Source organism: Cervus canadensis, chromosome 14, assembly GCF_019320065.1.
Source record: "Cervus canadensis isolate Bull #8, Minnesota chromosome 14, ASM1932006v1, whole genome shotgun sequence".
NCBI lineage: Eukaryota > Metazoa > Chordata > Mammalia > Artiodactyla > Cervidae > Cervus > Cervus canadensis.
Genome location: NC_057399.1, coordinates 28,670,888 through 28,692,438, shown reverse-complemented (window position 1 = coordinate 28,692,438; position 21,551 = coordinate 28,670,888). Strand labels below are relative to the sequence as shown.

Genomic DNA, 21,551 nt, shown 5'->3' with positions numbered 1-21,551 from the left:
GATGGTTCCTGGTCCTCATGCAGGGGCCAGAACCCGAGTCCCCAGGCTCTGTATAGTCAGAGAAAACTCTGCCAACCGGGTCTCCCAAGTGAGACTTCAACTTTGACAGTGCCTTTCCTTTCTGAGCAGTGACAGTCAGAAACCCATGGCTTTTGAGACTGGCAGAAGCAAAGCTGAAGGGCCATGAGGGCTCTGAAAACTTGGGATATGTGTGCCATACATATGTATACATACATGTGTGTGTCCACATACACATGTGTACATCTATGTATCAACCAACATCCTAACTGCAAAGAAAATCAAATCTCAGCTGAAATAAATGATTACGAATAGCCAATCTGGGCCTGTCAGCTAAAATGTGTTGACGACTAAGAGACAGGGTGAGTAAACCGGCTGTATCAGTGACCAGCTCCTTACAACTACAGTCACCCTGGCGTCATGCACATCTTCACCTTCCAGATCCAGGACCTGTGTTGTGCAGATTTTGTCCCTCTGGGTCTCTGGAAATCTAACATGCTCTCAGAAACTGCATTACACAGAAAGGTCACCAGTATCAAAACCATTTGGCAACTCTCCAAATAAACACAGAAGCAGGAACTCTCTGCGTGGGTACAGCCCATGGCATGGTAGGAGGACTACATAAACTCTAAAACAGGGGGCCCGTATCTGCGGCAAAGCAGTCAGCCAACTCTGTGGGCAGCACCGGGTATCATCGGAGGCTGCGTCAACCACCAGCCTCACTTGTGCTTCTCAAGGCTTATTCCATCACAAAAACAATACCGGACTGACAAGCCAGAGAATAAAGATGCCTTCTACTCAACAATAAAGCAAGAGCAATTATCTGAACCCAGCCAACAAAAAGCACATACTCCTGTGCACACACCAGTTTTGAGATGAAATTGTCTGCCCCGACTCCCCACGCCCAGAAAGGAGACAACAACACAGGCAGAGCCTGGAGACTCACCTGAGGCTTGTCTTCTGTCCCTGGACTAGACCCAGCCCAGAAGTGGCAGTAAAGTTGACCTGAGCTGGAACTACAGGGCTGGCACTGAAAGGGTTTGAGAACTAAAGAGCTGAACTTACTGAAAAGACCACTGCAGATGCTGTCACGGAAAGGACTCACCAAAACATCAACCACAGAGGAGGCGACAGCGCTGCTCTTCCATACAAATTGAGCAGTCACAGTCATTTGTACCAGAGGCCAACTTGTAAGGGAAAGCTCGCAAAAACTCCAAAGTGGCATTCATTCATTCATTCATTCTATACCAACTGGGTGCTCAATGGTTTAATTCTAAAGTAGGAAAGGTCATTTTGTCATAACATTACCATATGCAGGTAACTCACCTTAGGTTCAGGTGAGTCTGAAACGAGGAAGCCCAACAACTATTCAGAATGTGTAGGACTTAATTTATTGTAAGTCAAAATACAGGCTGCAGACATGCATTAATAACGAAAATAAAAAATATGTAGACAAGGGGGAAAGACAAATAGTACAACAGGAATACGACACCCTAAGAAAAACTAAGAAAATAATAAGCGACGGATTATTAAATTTGCAGGGACTGAAAACACCAAAATAGGGAGGAGAAACAAAGTCACTGCAGATTAAATATGGAGAGCTTTAAGCCAATTATAAAAGATCAAAGAGAACAAGAGAGGGGAGGAGTAGCTTTACAAGTAACCGAGATAGGAGACCTTGGGAGAAATATGACCAGGGTAAAATCATTACAGTTTACAGTGAAAGTCATCTAGGGATGGCTCCAGAGAGAAATTCACTAGAGGCACTCCTGAGAGGACAGCATGGGTACAGCAAGCAAAGAGCTCTTTATTTTCCTAAGGCACACAACTCCGGAGGCTTATTTCTTTCTGTGCAGAACCATGACTAGGACTGGCAAGGTGAAGAATGCAACTGAAAAATGCTGGTGGTTTGAGCCATATTCTGGATTCCACACCATCCATCTGTGGCTAGGAGCCTCTGTGTGGTCTGCAGTCCATGGCCCCATGGGCCAAACAGAGGCAACTGCTGTGGAATTAGCAGAAAGTATATCTCTGAAACTCACTTGACACTTTATCACCCGCCAAAAACTCTGATCTGCCCCCTTTGAATAAGGTCAACTTCTCCCAAAGTCTCAACGCTTATTAATTATCCTAGATTTTAACCAAGAACAGCAGAGTCAAGGAAAGAGCTGCTAACGCCAATGATGTTAACTTTTAACTGTAATATCTCACTGGTGGAATAATCTGTCATTTACATACATTTTCAGTGGCTACCAATAAAAACTCGATGAGGCTGCCACCTGGAAAGAGCTGCCTGTAGCTGAGAAAGGTGCCCTATACACGGAGGAACACGGAGTCCCGAGTAAACTCAGGTCTTCAGTCCAGATCTAGTGTCTTCCTGCACTGATGGGAAAAACTAGCTCTTCACCCTGATTCTGAGTAGTTGATTCTGTGTATTTTTGTTTGTTTGTTTAGCAAATACACTGGATGCTATATAATATCACAGTCAGAAAGCCAAGAACATACACAGTACTGACAAGGAATGACCACTACAACTCGCATTTAAGATCAGGGGTAATGCCTGATTTATCAAATTTTCTTTCTTACCAGAGATTCTACACATTACCACATAATTGTGAGGTTGGTTAAAGCCTATGGTATAACTGAAAATACAAAATGAGAAAATGTAGTATATTAATAATGTAGCACTTACTGAGAAAATAAATCTCAAGACAAAAAAAAAAGAGAAGAGAGAAGCTCTGGACATCAACTCTTTCGCTTACCATTGTACCCGGATATAAACTGCTCACCTAGCTTAGTAAGCTGGCTACCTAGTGGGTCCAAATTACTATCATGACCAGAGTAAGGGAGCTCAGTACAGGCCATGAGCATGGGCTCCGAGTCAGACTCAGGCTGGAATCCCAACTCCACTACTTAAAATATGTGTGATCTTAAGCATGGTATTGAATCTGTTTCTTTATAAGTAGAAAAAATAGTTCCTATTTTACAAAGTTGTTGTAGAGGTTAAATGAGAATATAAATAACAAAGCAGCTAAGACCACACCTGGCATGAGGCAGACACTCAGTAAATGAGGGCTCATAGTACTGTAATCATTATTGTCTCCTTTGAAAACATGATGCCAAAGAGTTGGGAATTTAACAGATTACACACCCAGGCGGCAAAGGATAAAGCACTGCCCGTTCTCTCCCTTTAGACTCAGGAATCAGAACACATTATTCACAGTCGTGAACGGATCGGATCCTCAATTTGAGAAACACCCCTCATTCCTGCCATGCCAGCTCCTGGCGACACAAACTAATGTGAGAATTACATTTCTTTGCATAATCACCCTTTCTACACTCTGCTTCTTCAGTCCTACCCCATTCTCCCCTGCTCCTAGATGCAAGCTTTGCTGCCTGTCAAACTCCTCTCCGTTGCTGTAAATAATCTCTCTCCCTCTTTTATATTACCTTTCAAATATTTATAGACTGTTATTCTCCTTCTCTCCAAGCCATACATCATTTTTGTTGCCCTTCCCGTGGATCCTCTCTAGTTTATCTACATCTTTTAGAAAAAAAAACAAACCCCAGGTGTTTCATGATGCAAACAGCACACCCGAAGCTAACAACCCTGAGCCAATAAGGCCCCTTTTCAAAAGCCACCAGAAAATTCTTTGATGTGCTTCTTCTTCCTTTTCCCCTGTAACTCCTAATTCCATCTCTCAGATAAAAACATGGGAGCACGCGACAGGGAGGTGACTACCACCCTCATCCGGTGGATGTCGGGGCTCCACGAGGCAACAGCGACAGGGTGGGGTGCCCTGGGACAGCTGCAGACACACTCAAACTTGTCCATGAGAAATTATGCATAGTACATGTCGCTCCTACTTGTGAATTCCTTCCTCATCCACTGCGTTAGAAATGAAGGTGTCAGAATCATGTCCTTGGGACTCCTCTTCCCTCCCCGGCCAGGTCTGTACCAACGTGCCTGCTTCTTCATTCGACAGGCAGGGTCCAAGGTCTGAATCATATTACTTCTGTCCAAACTGAGAGCAGCAGCAAGACAGAGGAGGTGCTCTACCTGCCTTGCTGAAGGTAACTTCCTTCTACTCAAGTCCTGGGTAACGGTGTGGTTCTCCAACACTCCCTGCTCCCTTTAAAAAGGGTGAGAGATGGCTAACACTAAAGACATGTGTCAGTACAACTAAGAAGACAAAAAGAAAAAAGCAAAGCCAAGAAAAGAAGGGGAACGCTTACTCACACTTCACTGTGTGAGCGTTAAGATGGATGCGTCTCAGAGACTCCGGGTTGCTGGTGTATGGGCTGGGCTGGAGGAACTGTGAGGGTTTATATACGCCTCACCCAGAGACACAATTGGCATGCCAGCTCATGGAGCTAGGTTTTTGAAGGAAAACACACACACACACACACGAAACAGTTTATGGCTATAGGGTGGATCATATCCGGCCTCATTCCTCTGCTCCTCATTGTAGTATCTGAAACTTGGGTTTGATGGCCTGTTTCTGTACTCTGTCGTGGTTTACAAAGTTTTACATTAAAATCTTAGTTGAGCACCACACTGATTCTGTGAGATAAACTGGGAGGCATTATTATTAATATTTTATCTATTTCACAAATGAGAAAACAGACTACTCTGAGAAATAAATGAACTGCTCAAAATCACAAAAGGCTGCGTAACAGGCAAGTCTTTGGGCCCGAGATCTTACATTCTTTCAACAACATAGAGCTTCCTCCCCAGGTATCAACATAGTTATCCAGATAAAAGCAAAACTGTTTCCAGGTATCTTCATCTTGAAGACCTTTGTTCAAGCCTCTACTACCACATACCATTCTCTTAGAGGGAAATCTGGCACTAACAGACTGGTTAATCTGTTAACTAATCTGGAAATTGGTAAATAACAATTAGCCCTCACCCTGGGGGAAGCACAACCCCGAACATATATCAATCAAATAAGCAGTAAAATCATTTTGAAAGAGTCTATGGGTAACATGGACTCTAATTTCATGTAACATTGGTAAGGATAAGATTAGACTCCAGCAGCCTGGATTATCTGACCAGACAAGTGTATCCCATTCCGCAGTCATGGCTGTGCTGACTTACTATACACCAGACAGTAATACTGGAATCTGTAGACCACAGCTCCAGACATGAATGTAAAATGGTTTAATCACTGGACCCCTTAGCTTAACTTGAGCTCTGCCCATGGTTACACTGAAATGTGGGTATTAACAGAAGTTGGAAGAGTGTGAAGAATATGTCAAGCGCATCTGCTCCACCATAGGGACATTTCTATTTGTCTCTGGTCTGCTGATGGGGAACCAGACGAGCCACAGACTCCTCCACTTGTCCAGAGTGCAGTGACCAGGGCCAGTCCTCCGGCTCCTGGCCTCTTCGGTCTGCCCCCAGCCGTCTCAGCTAGTCTTCTGGCTTGAAATACCAAATAGTGTGTGTGGGAGGAGGGATTGCAACTGATTTCATGAAGGGCCAATTCCATAATAAATGAGGAACTCTCAGATAAGAAATTCAATACAGAAATGGACAAAGGACACATAGATGGCTCACAGAAAAAAATACAAATGATCTTGTAACATATGGAAAAATGTTCAGTCTCAGTAACAAAGGAAAAGGGGAAATATAAACTATATCAACTATATTCGTTTTCTATTGCTGTGTGACAAACTGCCTCAAATTTAGCAGCTTAAAACAATGCAAATGCATTATTCTTACAGTTTTCTGGCCCCATAGTCTGACCCAGGTCTCTCCAGGCTGAAATCAAGGTGTTAACAGGTCTGTATTTGTTTCTGTACACACCAGGGAAGGATCCCTAACCCTGTTGAGTCAGAATGCTGGAAGAATTCAGTTCCCTGTGGTTGTGGGACTGAAGTCCTGTTTTCTACCCTGGCTGTCAGCTAAGGGCTGTCCCAAGATTCCAGAGAACTCCTTAAATCTTTGCCAGCAACAGTGGTCAAGTCTTTTCCTGACTTTGAAACTTCCTGGCATCTTCTGTTGTGGCATCTCTGGTGCAGCCAGGAAAGGTTCTCCACTTTCAAGGATTCAGGCATTAGAATGGGCCCACGTGGAATCTTGGGGTCACCACCCCACTTGCAGACCCATGAATTAATCACATCTGCAAAGTCCCTTTTGCTCTGAAGGTAACATCTTTACCAGCCCCTGGGACAGAGGTGAGGACCTCTCTGGGGGGCCATTATTCTTCTGACCACCCCACGTGCACCAAACTTTCAGACTAGTAAAACCCCATAGAACCTAGCACCGCCAATGCCATGGCAGCTTCTCTCTGGAGGGAGTGCTGCGGGCGACATCTACCAAAATTAGATGTAAACTTGCCCTCAAAACAGTCCTCCTGTCATTTCTTTCCGGCTCCACTGTCACCACCCTGGTGCAAGCGGCACCCCTTTGCCTGGGTAACTGCACAGTCTTCGTGTGCTCCCCCTTCAAACTACACTCCGCACGGCAGCAGAGACCTCTGCAGAGAGTAAACCAGATCACAGCACTCACGGCTGCAACACTCCAATGACTTCCCATGGCACTCACCATAAAATCCCAACTCCTCCTGTGGCCTCCAAGGGCTGGCGAGTTGTGGCCCCCGGCTACATCGCCCTGGCTCTCAGCACTGAGCACACCAGCCTGCATCCCCTCTAGGAGCCGCCTCACCCTGCAGTGCCTCCTGCCTGGAGGGCTCCTCCTCCGAACCTTGACCACAGCGGCTCACGGTCACTCAGGAGGAGCTCAGATTTAATCTCCTTCGGGGGGCCCTAACCACCCTGTCAATGCCATGACCCCTGCAGACACATGCATCCCATCACTCTGTCTGTCTCCACAGTGCTCATACTTTCTGAAAGCATCTTGCTCACTCACTGGTGTACTTGTTTATCCACTGTCTCCCCTGCTAGACGTGCAAGATCCCCAAGAGACAGATGTTTTAGGCACTGATGTATACCCCGGGCCTAGAAAAGGGTCTGACCCAATGCAGTCACATAATGAATATTTGTTGAATAAATGAAAAATGAAACAGGTGGAAGAAAGGGAAAAAGGGAGGGAAGGACTCTGGACTAAACAGTCGACTTATCAGCAAAGATGAATTCAACTCAGTTTAGCAAACATTCACTAGTGTTAGATGAATCCAATCTGCTTCCCAGAATTACTGCATATACTGTATTTTGGATAAATCCTCAACTGAAGGACCAGAGTAAAGGGTGATGTAAAAATAGGGAGTAGCTTTATAAATGCTGAAATCAATACCAAGTCAGCTGGGAGCATACACTGGACTGAGCTGACTCTGGGTGTCTGAAGCATATTTGAGAACTCTCACTGCCAATAAACATCAGAAAATATGCTATTACTTGAATACTGAATTGGCACTTCCTTCTGACAACAAACCAGCTACTTATAGCTTATTTTAAGAGTTTATTATGCATTTTTTTCTGAAAAGTATGCTCAGTGGTATTGTACACTAAGACAGAATGTGATTGTAAACTCCACCAACAGACATAAGAGACCAGAGGAGAATGCGTTTGAAATACAATTTGGTTCAGCAAATTTGGTTATCACATTGAAATTTTTTTATAAGTTGAAAAGTCACCTTTAGATTGAGACAGAAATTCAGACACACACTTACAGAGTTGCTTGGGACCATTGCCAAAGGAACCATGACTAGTCAAGAACCAGTGAGACAGCAGCCAGAGCCCTCAGGGGCCCACGGGCTTCACAGCACTTCACAGAGCATTTCTAGGCTGAGTCCAGATCACCTTGCAGAGGTACAGAATTCACAGTATCGCGCATCAGGCCTTACTCTAGGTCCCCTTCCCTACTGGCCTCAGCCCTCTGAGAAACTTTCCTAGAGTTTAAAAGTCTTCATTACCCCCAGAGGCACAGATTAGACTGGTGTATGGACTTCCCCGGTGGCTCAGCTGGTAAAGAATCCACCTGCAATCCAGGAGACCCCGGTTCGATCCCTGGGTTGGGAAGATCCCTTGGAGGAGGGCATGGCAACCCACTCCAGTATTCTCGCCTGGAAAATCCCCATGGACAGAGGAGCCTGGCGGGCTACAACCCATGGGATTGCAAACAGTCGGACACAACTGAGCAACTAAGCGTAGCATATGAACAGGGACAGAAGTCAGCAATAAAGCAAAAACTGCAGACCTGGGAGAAGGGAGAAAGGAAAGAACAGATGTTGACAAGATAAAAGCAATCATCTCATATGAGTCTACAGGTGATTCCAAAGGCAAGAAAGCCAAGCTAACAAAAGAGGCTGTGTTCAGCAAAAAGGCCATGAGAGAGAGAACACGGGGCTCTCACTCTGAAGATTTAGACTTTCAGTTTGGGAAGATAAATCCTAGAGAAGGATGGTGAGGATGGCTGCACAACAATGTGAATGCACTTAATGCCACTGAACTGTACACTTAAAAACGGTTAAAATGGTTAATGTTATGTATATTTTGCCACAATAAAATCTTTCAAAAATAAATTAGCTAGTAAAACAATAGATGAGACAGAAAGGCATTCACAAGATCCAAAGAGCAGTATGTGGCTGAAGGGGTGGTCAATGGACAGGATCCCTGAACCAGCAAATAACCAGGAACCCAAGAGTCAAGGACTCGGGGGGACACTGTGGAGCAGACAGGAGAAACAGCTGACACAGACGAGCTTTCTGACATTCCAAAAGTCTCCTATGGGAGCAAATGCAAGGCTGCACTGCCCTACAGCAATACCTTGCGTTACCACCTATGAAAGTTTTCCAACGCTATCAACAGCTATGACAACCTATGAACGACCCTCTTCTCATTGCTAACGTGCAGAACAGCTCTCTGTTCTCCCCAGCTCTCAGTTTCTCTTCTGCTTTCCACAGGAGTGATGGCAATCTACCACTTTTAGAAACCCAAAGATAAAAATTATTCTTGCAAAAAAAAAAAATTATTCTTGCTAAGTTTCTAGGGCAATAGAATTCCCTCTCCCTTGTTCTGGGGAAATGCTTGTCACCCAAGGTCTAGAAAGTTGCTTAAACCCTTCAGAAACAAACCAGTGTTTCTATCAGCCGATAATACAACAAAGAAAACCTGTCACTGGGTTCTTCTGTGGTTTAATTCCTCAAACACTATTCCTTTCACTATAAAATATATGTGATAATGAGGGAAAAGAGGAAATTTTTTAAAGGCAATATTAACATATTATTATTTCTAGTGATAATAAGATGCAATCCCAGAGAATCCTCCATGATTTAAACTTCTGGTCACCAAAGACCCATTGACCGGGTTTTGTATCTTTATAGTTTCTGCCAGGATGAAGGCATGCTACCTTTTCATTTTAAAAAACTTTAGCATGAATTTTCTGAAGCTCTCACACACTGCTGGTGGGAATGTAGTAAAACAGTGCAGCCTCTTTGGAAAACACTCTGACAATCCCTCAAAAGGTTAAACATAGTGTTACTGTGTGTGTGTGTGTGCTAAGTCACTTCAGTCGTGTCTGACTCTTTGTGACCCTATGGACTGTAGCCTGACAGGCTCCTCTGTCCATGGGATTCTCCAGGCAAGAATAATGGAGTGGGTTGCCATTTCCTCCTCCAGGGGATCTTCCCGACCCAGGGACAGAACCCACTTCTCTTATGTATCCTGCACTGGCAGGCAGATTCTTTACCACTAGCACCACTTGGGAAGTGTTACCATATGCCTCAGAAAATTGTGCTCTTTTGAATATACTCAAGAGAATGAAATATATATTAATACAAAACTGACACCAAAATGTTATGGAAGCATTGCTCATAATAGCCAAAAAGCGTAAGCAACCCGAAAGTCCATCATCTGATGAATTAAAAAACTCACCATATCCATACAGCGGAGTATTACTGAGTTTTTAAAAAGGAATAATAAATAATAATACAGGCCACAATAGGGGTAAATCTTGCAAACATCAGGCTAAGTGAAAAAAGTCACCTATGACCCCAGTGTAGGAGCAGATGGAGATGACTACTAATGGGTAGAGTTTCTTTTAGGAGATGAAAATGCTCCACAATTAGATTACAGGGATGGTTGCACAGCTCTGTGAATTTACTAAAGAAGAAAGAACCGAATTTTACACTTTAAACAGACAAAGTGTACAGAATATGAATTATGCCTTAGGCTGTTAAACTAATTTGAATTTTTAGGCATTTAAAAAATCAGAAACACTTAAAAATATCACCAAAATTGCAGATTGATCAGTGATTTTACTCTGTATCTGTAGGTGGGTTCATCACTAACACAGTGCTTTAAAACAAAATTTCAAATTTAACTGTCATTATTAATTTATTCAGCAAAACTTTACTAACCATGTACTACAAAGCCAGGTACTGTACTATGCACATATGTTACATGATGAATAAAATGCAATCCCTGCCCTTAAGATTACACTTTCACAATGGAGACAGAAGTGCAAACCAGTCACACGCTTCTTTTGACTTTTACATATGCTATTATAAAACTAATTTGTTAAAAAATAAAAAAAAAACTAATTTGTTTTTGTACAGCACAGGAAAATATAGTCATTATTTTGCAATAACTTTAAATGGAGTATGATCTATTAAAATATTGAATCACTATGTTGTACACCTGAAACTAGTAATATTGTTAAGTCAACTATAGTTCAATTAAAACTAATTTATAACTTTAAACCCTGTATTTACTTTTTTAATGGCTCCAAATTTTCATTCTAGCCAAGGTAGACCAGTAGGCTACTTCCTATATATTTTGTTGTCAATTTCTTTATAGAAATACTGTCTACGTAGAATTTCTATCAGGTCAATTAACTGCTATATTTGACATGTAAATAGAGATTGCCCTTAGAATGAATAAAATTGATTGAGATGCTATTTAAAACACTAGGCTATCAAAATGATCAGTACAATTAATCTTAAGGGTTTTCTTTCATTCAAGCCTCCTATTCTTACTTCAGTTTAAGGAGATTCATTTCATTAAACATCCTGGAAATTTCTTTGACTCTGAAAATAAAATTGGGGAATACTTTTATCTGAAGGCCTTTTTAAACCCAATTTCCACATCTTCCATTCTACTTGAAATTGAGCTCTGTCTAAAATCAAATAGAGCTCATCTCATGTAAGTGGACAGAATCCTAGAAATATTTGCTCTCAAGCTAATTTGGGTAAAATGCTTCTTTCTGTGCAACATGGAAAAGTGTGAAGATAAAAACTGAAATAGTTTAAATAACTCCATAGAAGACTTTTAGAGCAGCAAAACTGCTTGGTGTGATACTATAATAATGGACACACACCATCATTTATTCACAGAATGTACAACACCAAAAGTTAACCCTACTGTACACTATGGACTCTCGGTGATGGTGGCATGTCTGTGTCGGTCATCAGTCATGACAAATGTACTTCTGGTGGGGGATGCTGATAATGGGGGCACTGTCTATGTGTGGGGGCAGGGGATCTATGGGCAATCTCCATACCGTCCTCTAAATTTTGTTGTAAATCTGTAACTTCTCTAATGAATAAAGTTTGTTTTTAAAGAAACTTAAATAACTCAACATCTTTAATTGTTAGTTCATGAGTCCTTTCTCACTGGCAAAAACCTGCATGGGGACATTATTCCATTTTAAAACTACCACACTGCATGTTTGTACAGCATCTGAGCCCTTAGAAAGTACACAACCAGGAAGGCCTGTGCTGCCTACCGAATGAGTTCTTTCTCTGTGCTGAAGTGGAATTACTCCTAGCTAAGGAAGAGCAGTAAAGGAGGGTGTCCCGTCATTATCAGACGCAGACCTGGCTGACCTAACAGGGGAAAGGTGAGTGAAAGCCACAGGTCACAGGCGCTGGGCAGTGGGGGAAGGCCTGACATGCAGGAGGTGGCTCCATATGGGGGAGTGTGAATGCGAGTGTGTGTGCAAGCCCGGGGTGCTCCAGAAGGGAGGACCCCAGGAGATAACATTCAGGTTCTCACTTACAAAGGACACGTGTGCCAAACCAAATTCTCCACAATGCAGCCCTTCATCTGACAGCTCTGCACAGAAGAGCCGAGAATTATGGAGACTGTAGCATAAGCTCTAGGTAAAGTGGCTTTCTACTTGCTGCACAGGAGGCTAAGGAAAAGCAAAATACAGTATGAAATAAAACAGGAAGGAGCCCACATGTGAAAGAAGGGGAATGCTTATAAGATTTTTGTTCAAGTCAGCTGATAACTTTCAAAATATATATATTAACATATATTATGCTCATGAGATTTTTTTCAAGTCAGTTGAACTTTATATATATATATATATATAAACTTTATATATAAAGTTGATAGCTTTATATATATAAATGTGTGTGTGTGTATGTATATATACAGCTAAAATTTAAAAAGTAAAACCACAGAAATAATGCTGAAGTTGTTATTAACTCATGGTCATTTATAACCAAAATTGCTCACCTTTTTTTCTGGATACCTCCAAAATGGCTGGGAAGAAATCATTTGTTAATTGATAGTACACCTATTAGCATATCTGATCCTGTTAACATAAAAGATAGCAAGGAACAGTGCATTTCTTCAAAATGTTGTTCCTTCACCGTGTTACCCACAATCATAGAATCTTCTATATCCATTGTTGGAGGAATCATCCGGCAGTGTTTTGATCTAGCTTAGCCAATCTTCAGCTAAGGATCGCAGAGACTGTGCTAAGTTAACTTACTCAGAGGGATCAGCTCTCCAATAGATGAAACGACAATTCAGCAAATTCAATTTCTTTCACAGTGGCCTCAGGATTCAGCCAATAATCTTGGCAATAATTCTTGGGCACTTTCAGGAGCCAAAAGGAGATAACTAAGAAGCCTCAAGGACATAAACATCTACTGGATTTCACTAAGCCACTGGCCTTGCAGACACTCAACATTACGTATTAGAAAGAGAAAGTGAGCAACTTGCCCCCTCGTGGGAGCCAGTTGGAGGGCTGCACTGTTCCATGACAACTACAACTTTCACCTTTCACAAAATAACTGCAAACCCTAGCCTTCCACATTGATATAACGGAATACCAGGCCATTAAAAAATGCCATGGTTTTAAATAAAAAAAAGAAAAAAAACTACACCAAGTGGGAGCAATATACTCCTGCTCTATTAAATATATACATTATATATATACATATACACACGAAGACAATAAACAGACAAATAAAGCTTACACATGTAATTCTGGGGTAACAGAAGATCCACAAGTTGGGGATTGGAACGTAGTCGAGTGTGTTTTTGTACTTGATAAATGTTTACCAACTCCTGCATAAAGTTAAATGCTATTTTAAAGAAATTCTTACCTCTAGAGATGTAATACTAGTTACATGTTTGTCAGTAGCATACTGGGGTAGGAAGTGGGACACCCCACGTGCTACATAAAACTTAAGGAACATCCTTCAACCTGTCTCATCTGCTTCACTCTCTCTCTCCCCCTCTCTTCCCCCTTCCCTCCCTCCCTTCACTGCCTTGTCTCTCTCTATATATACAGTTTAATTCTACTGGCATTTCTGTTTTTCTCTTGCTCATGTTCCAGTTCAGAAGTTCACAATCCCAACTCAAGGGCTTTGGTGAAAGTCCTGTGAGTGATGATGGATGAGGCTCCTGCCATGCCGGGATGAGCTAGGCTGGTTTGGGAGGGCCCATCTTCCCAGACGGGCAGACTCCTGCCCTCAGCTGAGCCCGGGGCACCACACACCACTGGCTTCCACACACCCTCCCTTGGAGCGTTGGTTCAAGACTCTGAAATGACTCCAAGGTCCATCAGCTCCAGGAGCGAAGAAGGGAATCTGGTCACATCCTCCTTGACCCTGAACCTTCTGTCATGTTCCTCTGCTGCTTGTATTTGTAACTTTCCCTATCACTGCTCTGAAATGCCCTGCAAGAACTTCTTGGTCATTGTGAACTCCATCTAGCCTGAAATCCTTCAAGGCTTCACCATGTTGGGGTGTAAAATCAAACTCTGATGCCCCTTTCCATGAAGTGCAATGTGGGATACAGCAGGGAAAGCCAAGTTCACCCCTGGTTCCCAGCGAAATGCCCAGGACTGATGCTGATCCATCACAGGCCTGTCCCTTTGTCTCTCCCCGTGAACACCACTGGCTGCAGCTTTCTGTGCCAGCCAAGAATGGTGCTGCCTCTGACATGCTTCGATTTGCCCATAAGCTCTAAATCCCGCCTGAGGATTAAACTATAAACTCTAATCACAACTGTCCGTTTTCCAAGAAAACACAGCAACTATTCCCACAGCCTCCCTTCACAGGCAGGTGGCAAATCCGTGGACTCTGAGATGGGACAGACCTGGACTGAATCCCAGCTCAACTCAGCTTTATTCTGGGGCAGTTTCCTTACCACCGGTTTCCCTTATCTGCAAATAGGAATAATAATTCCTACTTCATAAGATGTTTCTGAACATCAAATGAGCTACTCCCCTCTCTACTCCTCGGGCACCCCCACCACCATCCCCGTATCAGACCTCCAGCTGAATCCACCAGGTCTGCCCTGACCCGATATTATCTTCTGGTAATTAGATACAGCTTAAAATCCCAAAGTGCGAGAATCGTATTTCTGATAGATATACCCCTTCCTTCTCATGAAAAGTAAAGTTCTGAAACTGCTATAAATGTATTTTATGCACGACCAAGCTAAAACAAGAAAATAATACCATTCCCTTTGTTAGCTAGAGATTCTGTAGCCCCAGGCACACACCCAGGGACAGGGACGCAGACACACCTACCTGCAGCAGGTAATGTAACTGTCTCTCACCTGTCTTCTTTGGTGCCCTCTAATCTTCTTCTTTATAATAATCAAGACTCTGAGGATCTTAAAAAGCCTCAAAGAGCTCATCCCTCATTTTTGGGAAGAGGAAACAAGACCACCAGAGAGCTTAAGTGACTTGTCCAAAGCTTCACAGCTAGTTAATGACAACTAGGCAGCTGACAACTTTAGCCCAGTGATTAAGCACAGCAAACTAACTCATGAAAGGTTTACTTAAAACTTACTCTAAGGTTACATTTCATGGAGCCTTAGAAGGCTCAATATTCTATGAATCTCAGCGTGTATGTTTAGTATGAAATATATGTCTTTATATTTGCCAATGGGATGTCACAGATCCTAGTTTGGGGAGTTTCTTAGAGCCCCTGTATTCTAGACCAATTGCCATTAAATGCAACTTAGTGAGAAATGGAAGCGCACACTATCCAATATGGCCGGCTTTAGCTACATATGTGCCTGTTGAACATCTGAAATATGACTAGCGCAACTGAGGAACTAACTGTTTAAAATTTTTAATTTTCACTGTTGTAAAATACATGCAACATAAAAACAAATATCTCAACCACCTTTAAGAGCACAGTTCAGTGACACCAACTACATTCATGATGTATTGCGACCATCACCATCATCCATCTCCATGGCTCTTCCCGTCTCCTAAAACTGAAACCCTACACTCATTAACAACAACCTTCTATTCCCCTTTCTCCCCAGCCTATGACAACCACCAATCCACCTTCTGTCTCTATATTTTGACTACTTCAAGTATATAAATGGAATCATACAGTATTTGTCTTTTTGTGACTGGTTTATTTCACCCAGTATAACGTCCTCAAGGTTCATCCGTGCTGTAGCATGTGTCAAAATTTCCTGCCTTTTCAGGCTAAATAGCTGTGTTTTTTTTTACCACATTTTGCTCTTCCATTCATCTGTGAGTGGACACCTGAGGTGCTTCCACATCTTAGCTATTACGCATAACGCTGCTATAAACATGGATGTAGAAATACCTCTTTAAGATGCTGTTTTCAATTCTTTTCAGTATGCATTCAGAAGTGGACTTGCTGGATCATGTGATAATTCTATTTTTAACTTCTGAGAAACCACCATACTGTTTTCCATACCAACTGTACCGTTTTACAGTCCTACCAACTGTGCACAAAAGTTCCAATTTCTCCACATCTTCACCAATATTGTTATTTTCTGGTTTTTTGATGGTAAGCATCCTAACTGGTGTGAGGTGGTATCTCACTATAGTTTCGATTTGCATTCCCCTAATGACTAATTCTATCAAGCAACTTTCCGTGAGCTTTCTACCACTTGTATATCTTCTCTGGATAAAAGTTTTAATTTTACTTCATTGTAATTAAACTTAAGTAGCCCAATGAGGCTAGGGGCTTCCATGTTGGGACAGTACAGCTCTAGAGCACCATGATTCTCGAGGTCATTTACACATCCAGTGCAGTAAGCACTGTGAGATTTGGAGGTAGACGGATCAGTTCAGATACTTTCTGGTTTGACAGATGTAGCTAGTCACTAAAACTTTTTATACCTCAATTTTCCAAAGTATAAAATAGAATTAACACCTCCTTCTTCTAAGAATGAAATGAATTAGCATACATCTATAGCCCCTGATATAATCTTAGCACATGACATGCCTTGCCTCAATTCCAGTGTCCACTGAAACTCAGAACCTACAATCTGGTTTTTTTAGATATGCTCCCCAAGTGGATTGCAATCCTTCCCAGAGAAAGGACTTTCAGCTTTAGGAAACAAGGATCTTTGGCTCCCACCAGGAGGATCCCGTGAATGAAAGGGCTGACTGAGATGAATTCTGGACTAACTTCTCTGGCATTCTGTGATTTTTGACTCTGTCCAGATTCAGCCTTGGCAAAAAAACAACAGGAAAGTGAAGCTGTCTAACTTCTGGTTCTAGAATTCGGGCCCACCTTCTTTGTGAGGCAGCCAAAACAGACCTTCAGAGGGAGGATCTTTTCAGAAACTCTCTAAGCTCTGCATGTGCTTTGGGGCTCAGAACCATCCCAATTCTCTGTCTTTGTGGCCACACCCTTCCTCCCTCCAGCTGGCCCACAGGCTTACCTGAAGGTGCCGTGGTGGGGGTGCTGGCCGGTGGCGGCTGCGAGGAGCTGCTGCTCTCAGTCATCAGGCAGGGGTTGCTGCCGCTATTCTCTCTCTTGACAACCAGCTCAGCCGAGCTGGGCAGCGGGATGGGGTGACTGATCCCCAATTCCTCTTCCTGGGCCTGCTGCCGTCTCAGGGCCACCTGGAAGCACAGGGCAATGGGTCACCCTCCAGCACCCCAGAATCACTCCTACAGCTTTGCCAAAGCCACTAAAGCCCCACCCATCCCAAACAGCTCCATCCATTACCTCCAGGGTAACGGATGGTCTGAAAATCCCTCATTTCTTTTTTTTTTTTTCCCCTCATTTCTTTTCATAGCCACCCAGGTAACTCTGATGTGCAGCCAAAGCTGAAAAATGGTTGAGAATCAGAGGTCCTTTAGAACTTTGAGTGAGTGCTCAAAAACTTTTCAATAAACAAATGTGTATGTAGACTAGGAGGAAAGATTGGATGAGAAAGAGCTGCAGAGTCAGCAGAGGAATTCGACGTGAAGAGCAGAAGTCAGCACTGACAGATTAGGAAGGAAGGAGACTGGGATCACTTCCACAAATACGTAAAAGGCCTCTGTTTTAGGAACCACGAGCAGACCAGAGAGATACAGTAAGATTAGGTTAGATTAGATTAGACCCCAAGGTGCTCACTGTTTAAAAGGAGAGACAGGAAGCAAGCATGCAACTACAACTCAAGACAAACCGTGCACCACCACAGGACAGGCACAAAAGGGCTCTAAGCGCAACGATGGGCAGAGGTGGTACTGGAACAGGGCGGTGAAGAGCAGCAGGAGAGAAGCCTGACAGGCAAGGATGAAGAGGCAGAACTCCCCGCACCATGGGAGCAGGGTAGACTATGGAGGGAGGGGCTGCTCAGGAAACCCACAGAGCCCTGTTCTGTGGGGTGGGGGGATCACGGAGGGAAGGAACGGGGGCAAGGGGGCTGCAGTATGGTGTTGAAGTCCCTGGAAAAAGAGGTGGAGGTGGAGATGGAGAGAAAGGAGAGAAAAGGAGAAAGCAGGTGTGATATTCCCCAGTGGGGGCTGGAAAGGACCCTAAGACACTCCTCATGGTCCCTCTTCTTTTAAATAACAGGGAAAGGTTGAAAAGTTGTGTCCAAAAAAAAAAATTGTATTTTTGTTTACAACTAACAAAAAAAAAATGGTGGACTTTCTGTTGAAACTGACCACTGGTGATAATGGAACAAGAAAGGGAAGCACCTGTACCTCAGAGGATGAAATACAAGCCAAAAAGTTGACATCAAAATGGTGAACCAGAAGCATAACTACAATTTACAGGCTGTTTTAGGAAAACTGTAGTCTAAATTTAGAAAGATGATTAACTTGGAAGTAATTTTACTCCTAACAAGAGGAGTCTTCAACACTTTGAAAAAAAAATCTTTGAATAATCAGTAAGATTAAATAATTAAGTTTAATTCTTGAATTTTCTATTATTAACCAACAGAATATTAGAAACAGAAATATTAGAATATCAGAAACAGAATATTTAGACACAGAATATTAAGGATTTGACCACAAATGTTTAAAAGAATACCCATGGACTTGTGAAGTATGTCAATGCAACAAAAAAGTGCACTTCAGGCCCTGGTTTACACAAATCCCACATATGCACACAACATACAGACTATTATATAGTCCATAAACTAAAAACACTTTTACAAAGACCTCTCCAGGGCTCTTAGGAAATACTATTTAAATAGGGAAGGTGAGGCAATTGATTTAAAATGCAATTATTTTAGGGTCTTATTTAAGATCAATTTCAAGCTATTTTATAATGACTAAAAATGGCTGTTACATGGTTGTTTAAAGGATTTCACTCAGCACAGCACAAACCTTCTGGTGTAGAAAATATTGGAGTTTTATACTATTAAAATAATTTTGAGTTCCTTTCGTTTTTAAGATAGTGAACAGCCTCCTTACAAATTAGCACTCCTACTAATACAGCTTATTCAAACTTAATGGCCCTACTTGGATGCATATTTTTCTTACATTTTGAGAAAAATCCCCCTCCCAAGCATACTCTCCACACTAAACATTAAAGCCAGCAGCTAAATATTCAGAAAAAAAATTTCTACCTACAAAAACAATTAAATGTCATAGGTTTTTTTTTTTTTCCAGCAAGTTCACTGCGATGCATTTAAATGCTATATTCAGAATATTCTTTTCATCCACTATAGATTAAGCTAAAAACCAATAAAGAAATCAAGTAAAACAACCTGTATTTCCATGACTACCCTCAGTCTGTGAAGACCGAATCTAACTATTTTAAAACTTTTTTTTAAAAAAATGGGTGTATATAAAAAGTATAATCTCTAAGAATGTGAAGTCCTGTTCAAGGCTCTTACTGATATTATTTTCATTGGAGGATATTTACCCGTTCCTAACCAAAAGGAGCAAGTCGTTAGTAAACATTTCTTTGTAAAATTTCATTGTAAATAACCTGTTTTAAAAGGATGGAACAACTTTTAGCTGGAAAGAATTTGTATTATTCTCTTCTAAAAATTCTTTTAGGATACCAACGACTTTATTTCTGTTAAGGTACAAAAGTACTGCCCTGCTTGGGACGCTTTTAAAAAAACCCACACACCAGGAACAGCAGACAAAACCTCAAATGCTTGCATTTTCTCCTCTCCGTGGACGTTTAAAATTCTTAAAGTGTGTTTTAAAACACACTCAAAGTAACCTGTACTTGAATATCTTCGGGCGAGACAGCAAACTTGAAAGCGCAAATGAAATTTCTCTAGTGCTCAAAATGGCTGAGCCAGGATGCGCCGCGGCGGATACGAAAAAGAGCGCCAAGAGCATAGCCGGGACCACGCCGCGCCGGCGTCCGTTACGGAGACTTTTCCAGAAAAGCAAAGTCTCCCGCCGCGACGCTTTATCCGCAGAAGCTGCGGCCGGCCGGGTCTCTGCTTCCCCCGAACCCAGCACCCTGAGAAGGCACCGTCCAACACACCCCCCACAATTATAAGGGCACCTCCCTGCTCGGGGCGGAGTCAGGGACCCGAGGGGGAAAGCCCCCCAACTCTGCTCAGAGGGAGGTCGGATGCCCACGGCTCCCCGAAGGGGCGAACACCACAACTCGCTGCTGGAGGCGGAGTCAGAAATCCCGGGGACCCTTTCCCCAGCAGCGCGAACCCCGCCACTCCCTGCTGGAGGATGAGTTTAGGGATCCCGGGGACTCCCAAGCAGAGCGAACCCTGCAACTCTCAGCTAGCTCTGAAAGAGGAAGTCAAGACAGCCAGAGGATCCCCGAAGGGGCGAACCCCACAATTCCCGCTGGGTCTAGGATCCAGAGCTTCGGGAGCCGAGTGAACCCCGCACCTCCCCGGCTCCGCCTGCGGCATCGGAGACGAGTCCAGGCCCTCGGAGCGCGGCGTCCGCGGGTGACTAGGACCCCCGGCCCCGAGTGCGCAGTGGCTGTCGGCAAGAACCGCCACCTTCCTTCCGAACCCGCGCCCCACGTGGCGCCCCCGGGACCCGAGGGGCTTTACTCGAAAAATTCGGGGCTGAAGCCCGGTTCCGGACGCCCGCACTCACCTGCGCGGCCATCACGCGTTGTCTCTCTGCGATCAGGTTGCATTTCTTGCACTGGCAGTCCCGCCACATGCAGAAACGCTTGTGGCCCTTGAGCGGCGACGCGTAGCCGTGGTTGCGGCACCGCGCGCACTTGGGCAGCCGCGGAGACTTCTTGCCCGAGACGGCGCCCCGCGCCCGACGCTCCGGGGCCGGAGCCGCCGCCGCCGCCAGCGGTCCCGGGCGGCGCCCCGGCCGCTTTGCCGAAGCCCCCGGGCTTGCCCTGCGGTGGTGCCCCCGGGGTGTGCGGGGCCTCCGACGGTGCGGCATCATCGTTGGGCATGGTGCCCCAAGGAGTAGCGCAGACTCTCTGGTAGCTGCAAGGGGCGCACCCGGCCGACGACGAGGCTGGCGAGGAGGCGGCGCAGGACGCGTACGTTCTGCAGCGGGAGGTGCAGCTGGACTGGCGAGGTCTGGACTCGCAACGCCCAGAGAGGTGGGGGGTTGTGCCCTCTTTTTACGCGCGCGCGCGCGCGCGGCACAGAACTTTTAGATACTTTTCAGAACGTTCCCGGGACTGCCTGGGCGGGAGAGAGCGCTAGGGAGGGCCGTCACGCCCACCCACCCCCAATTCTCGCCACTGTGTTCCCTCTGCGTGCAAGCTTGCAGAGGCTGCAAACACCGAGGGCACTGCTGGAGGGCTGCTGTGAGCGCACACCTGGAGCAGAGGCGCTCCCCGGGGCGCCCGGGCAGGCTGCCAGAACACGCTCCACGAGGGAGCTGGGCTCCAGCTCAGCAAGGTAGCTGTGCAGGCTGATGGGAGGAGGTGCAGACCCCGCTCTGGGATCCTCCCGCTCCCTTCCCCCCAGTGACGCCCTTCTGCAAGTTCCATAGGACGGACTTTGGCAGAGGCCAGCTCAGAAAGCAGTTTCTTCCTCATTTAAGATAAGTCTGAGGCTGAAGGCCTGAACAAAGAGAAGCCTCTGCCCTTATATCAGCAAATAAAACCCACGGTGGGAGAGTGGGTCCATGCGCACCCCAGATTGGACCTGTTCTCCAGTTGCCTCTTCCTGCACCTGTGTTCACTTGCTCA

At 44.2% G+C, this 21,551-nt stretch overlaps 1 protein-coding gene across 1 annotated transcript in view; it reads right to left on the bottom strand.

Moving 5' to 3' along the window:
- DMRT1 (doublesex and mab-3 related transcription factor 1) overlaps positions 1–21,002 on the bottom strand; it is a 93,920-nt gene extending 72,918 nt beyond the window's left edge. The window contains 3 exon segments of the mRNA XM_043486966.1: positions 16,891–17,074; positions 20,483–20,650; positions 20,652–21,002. Of these exon segments, the coding sequence (XP_043342901.1) occupies positions 16,891–17,074; positions 20,483–20,650; positions 20,652–20,801 (502 nt within the window). The 5' untranslated portion in view covers positions 20,802–21,002.
- Positions 21,003–21,551: the final 549 nt, after the last annotated feature.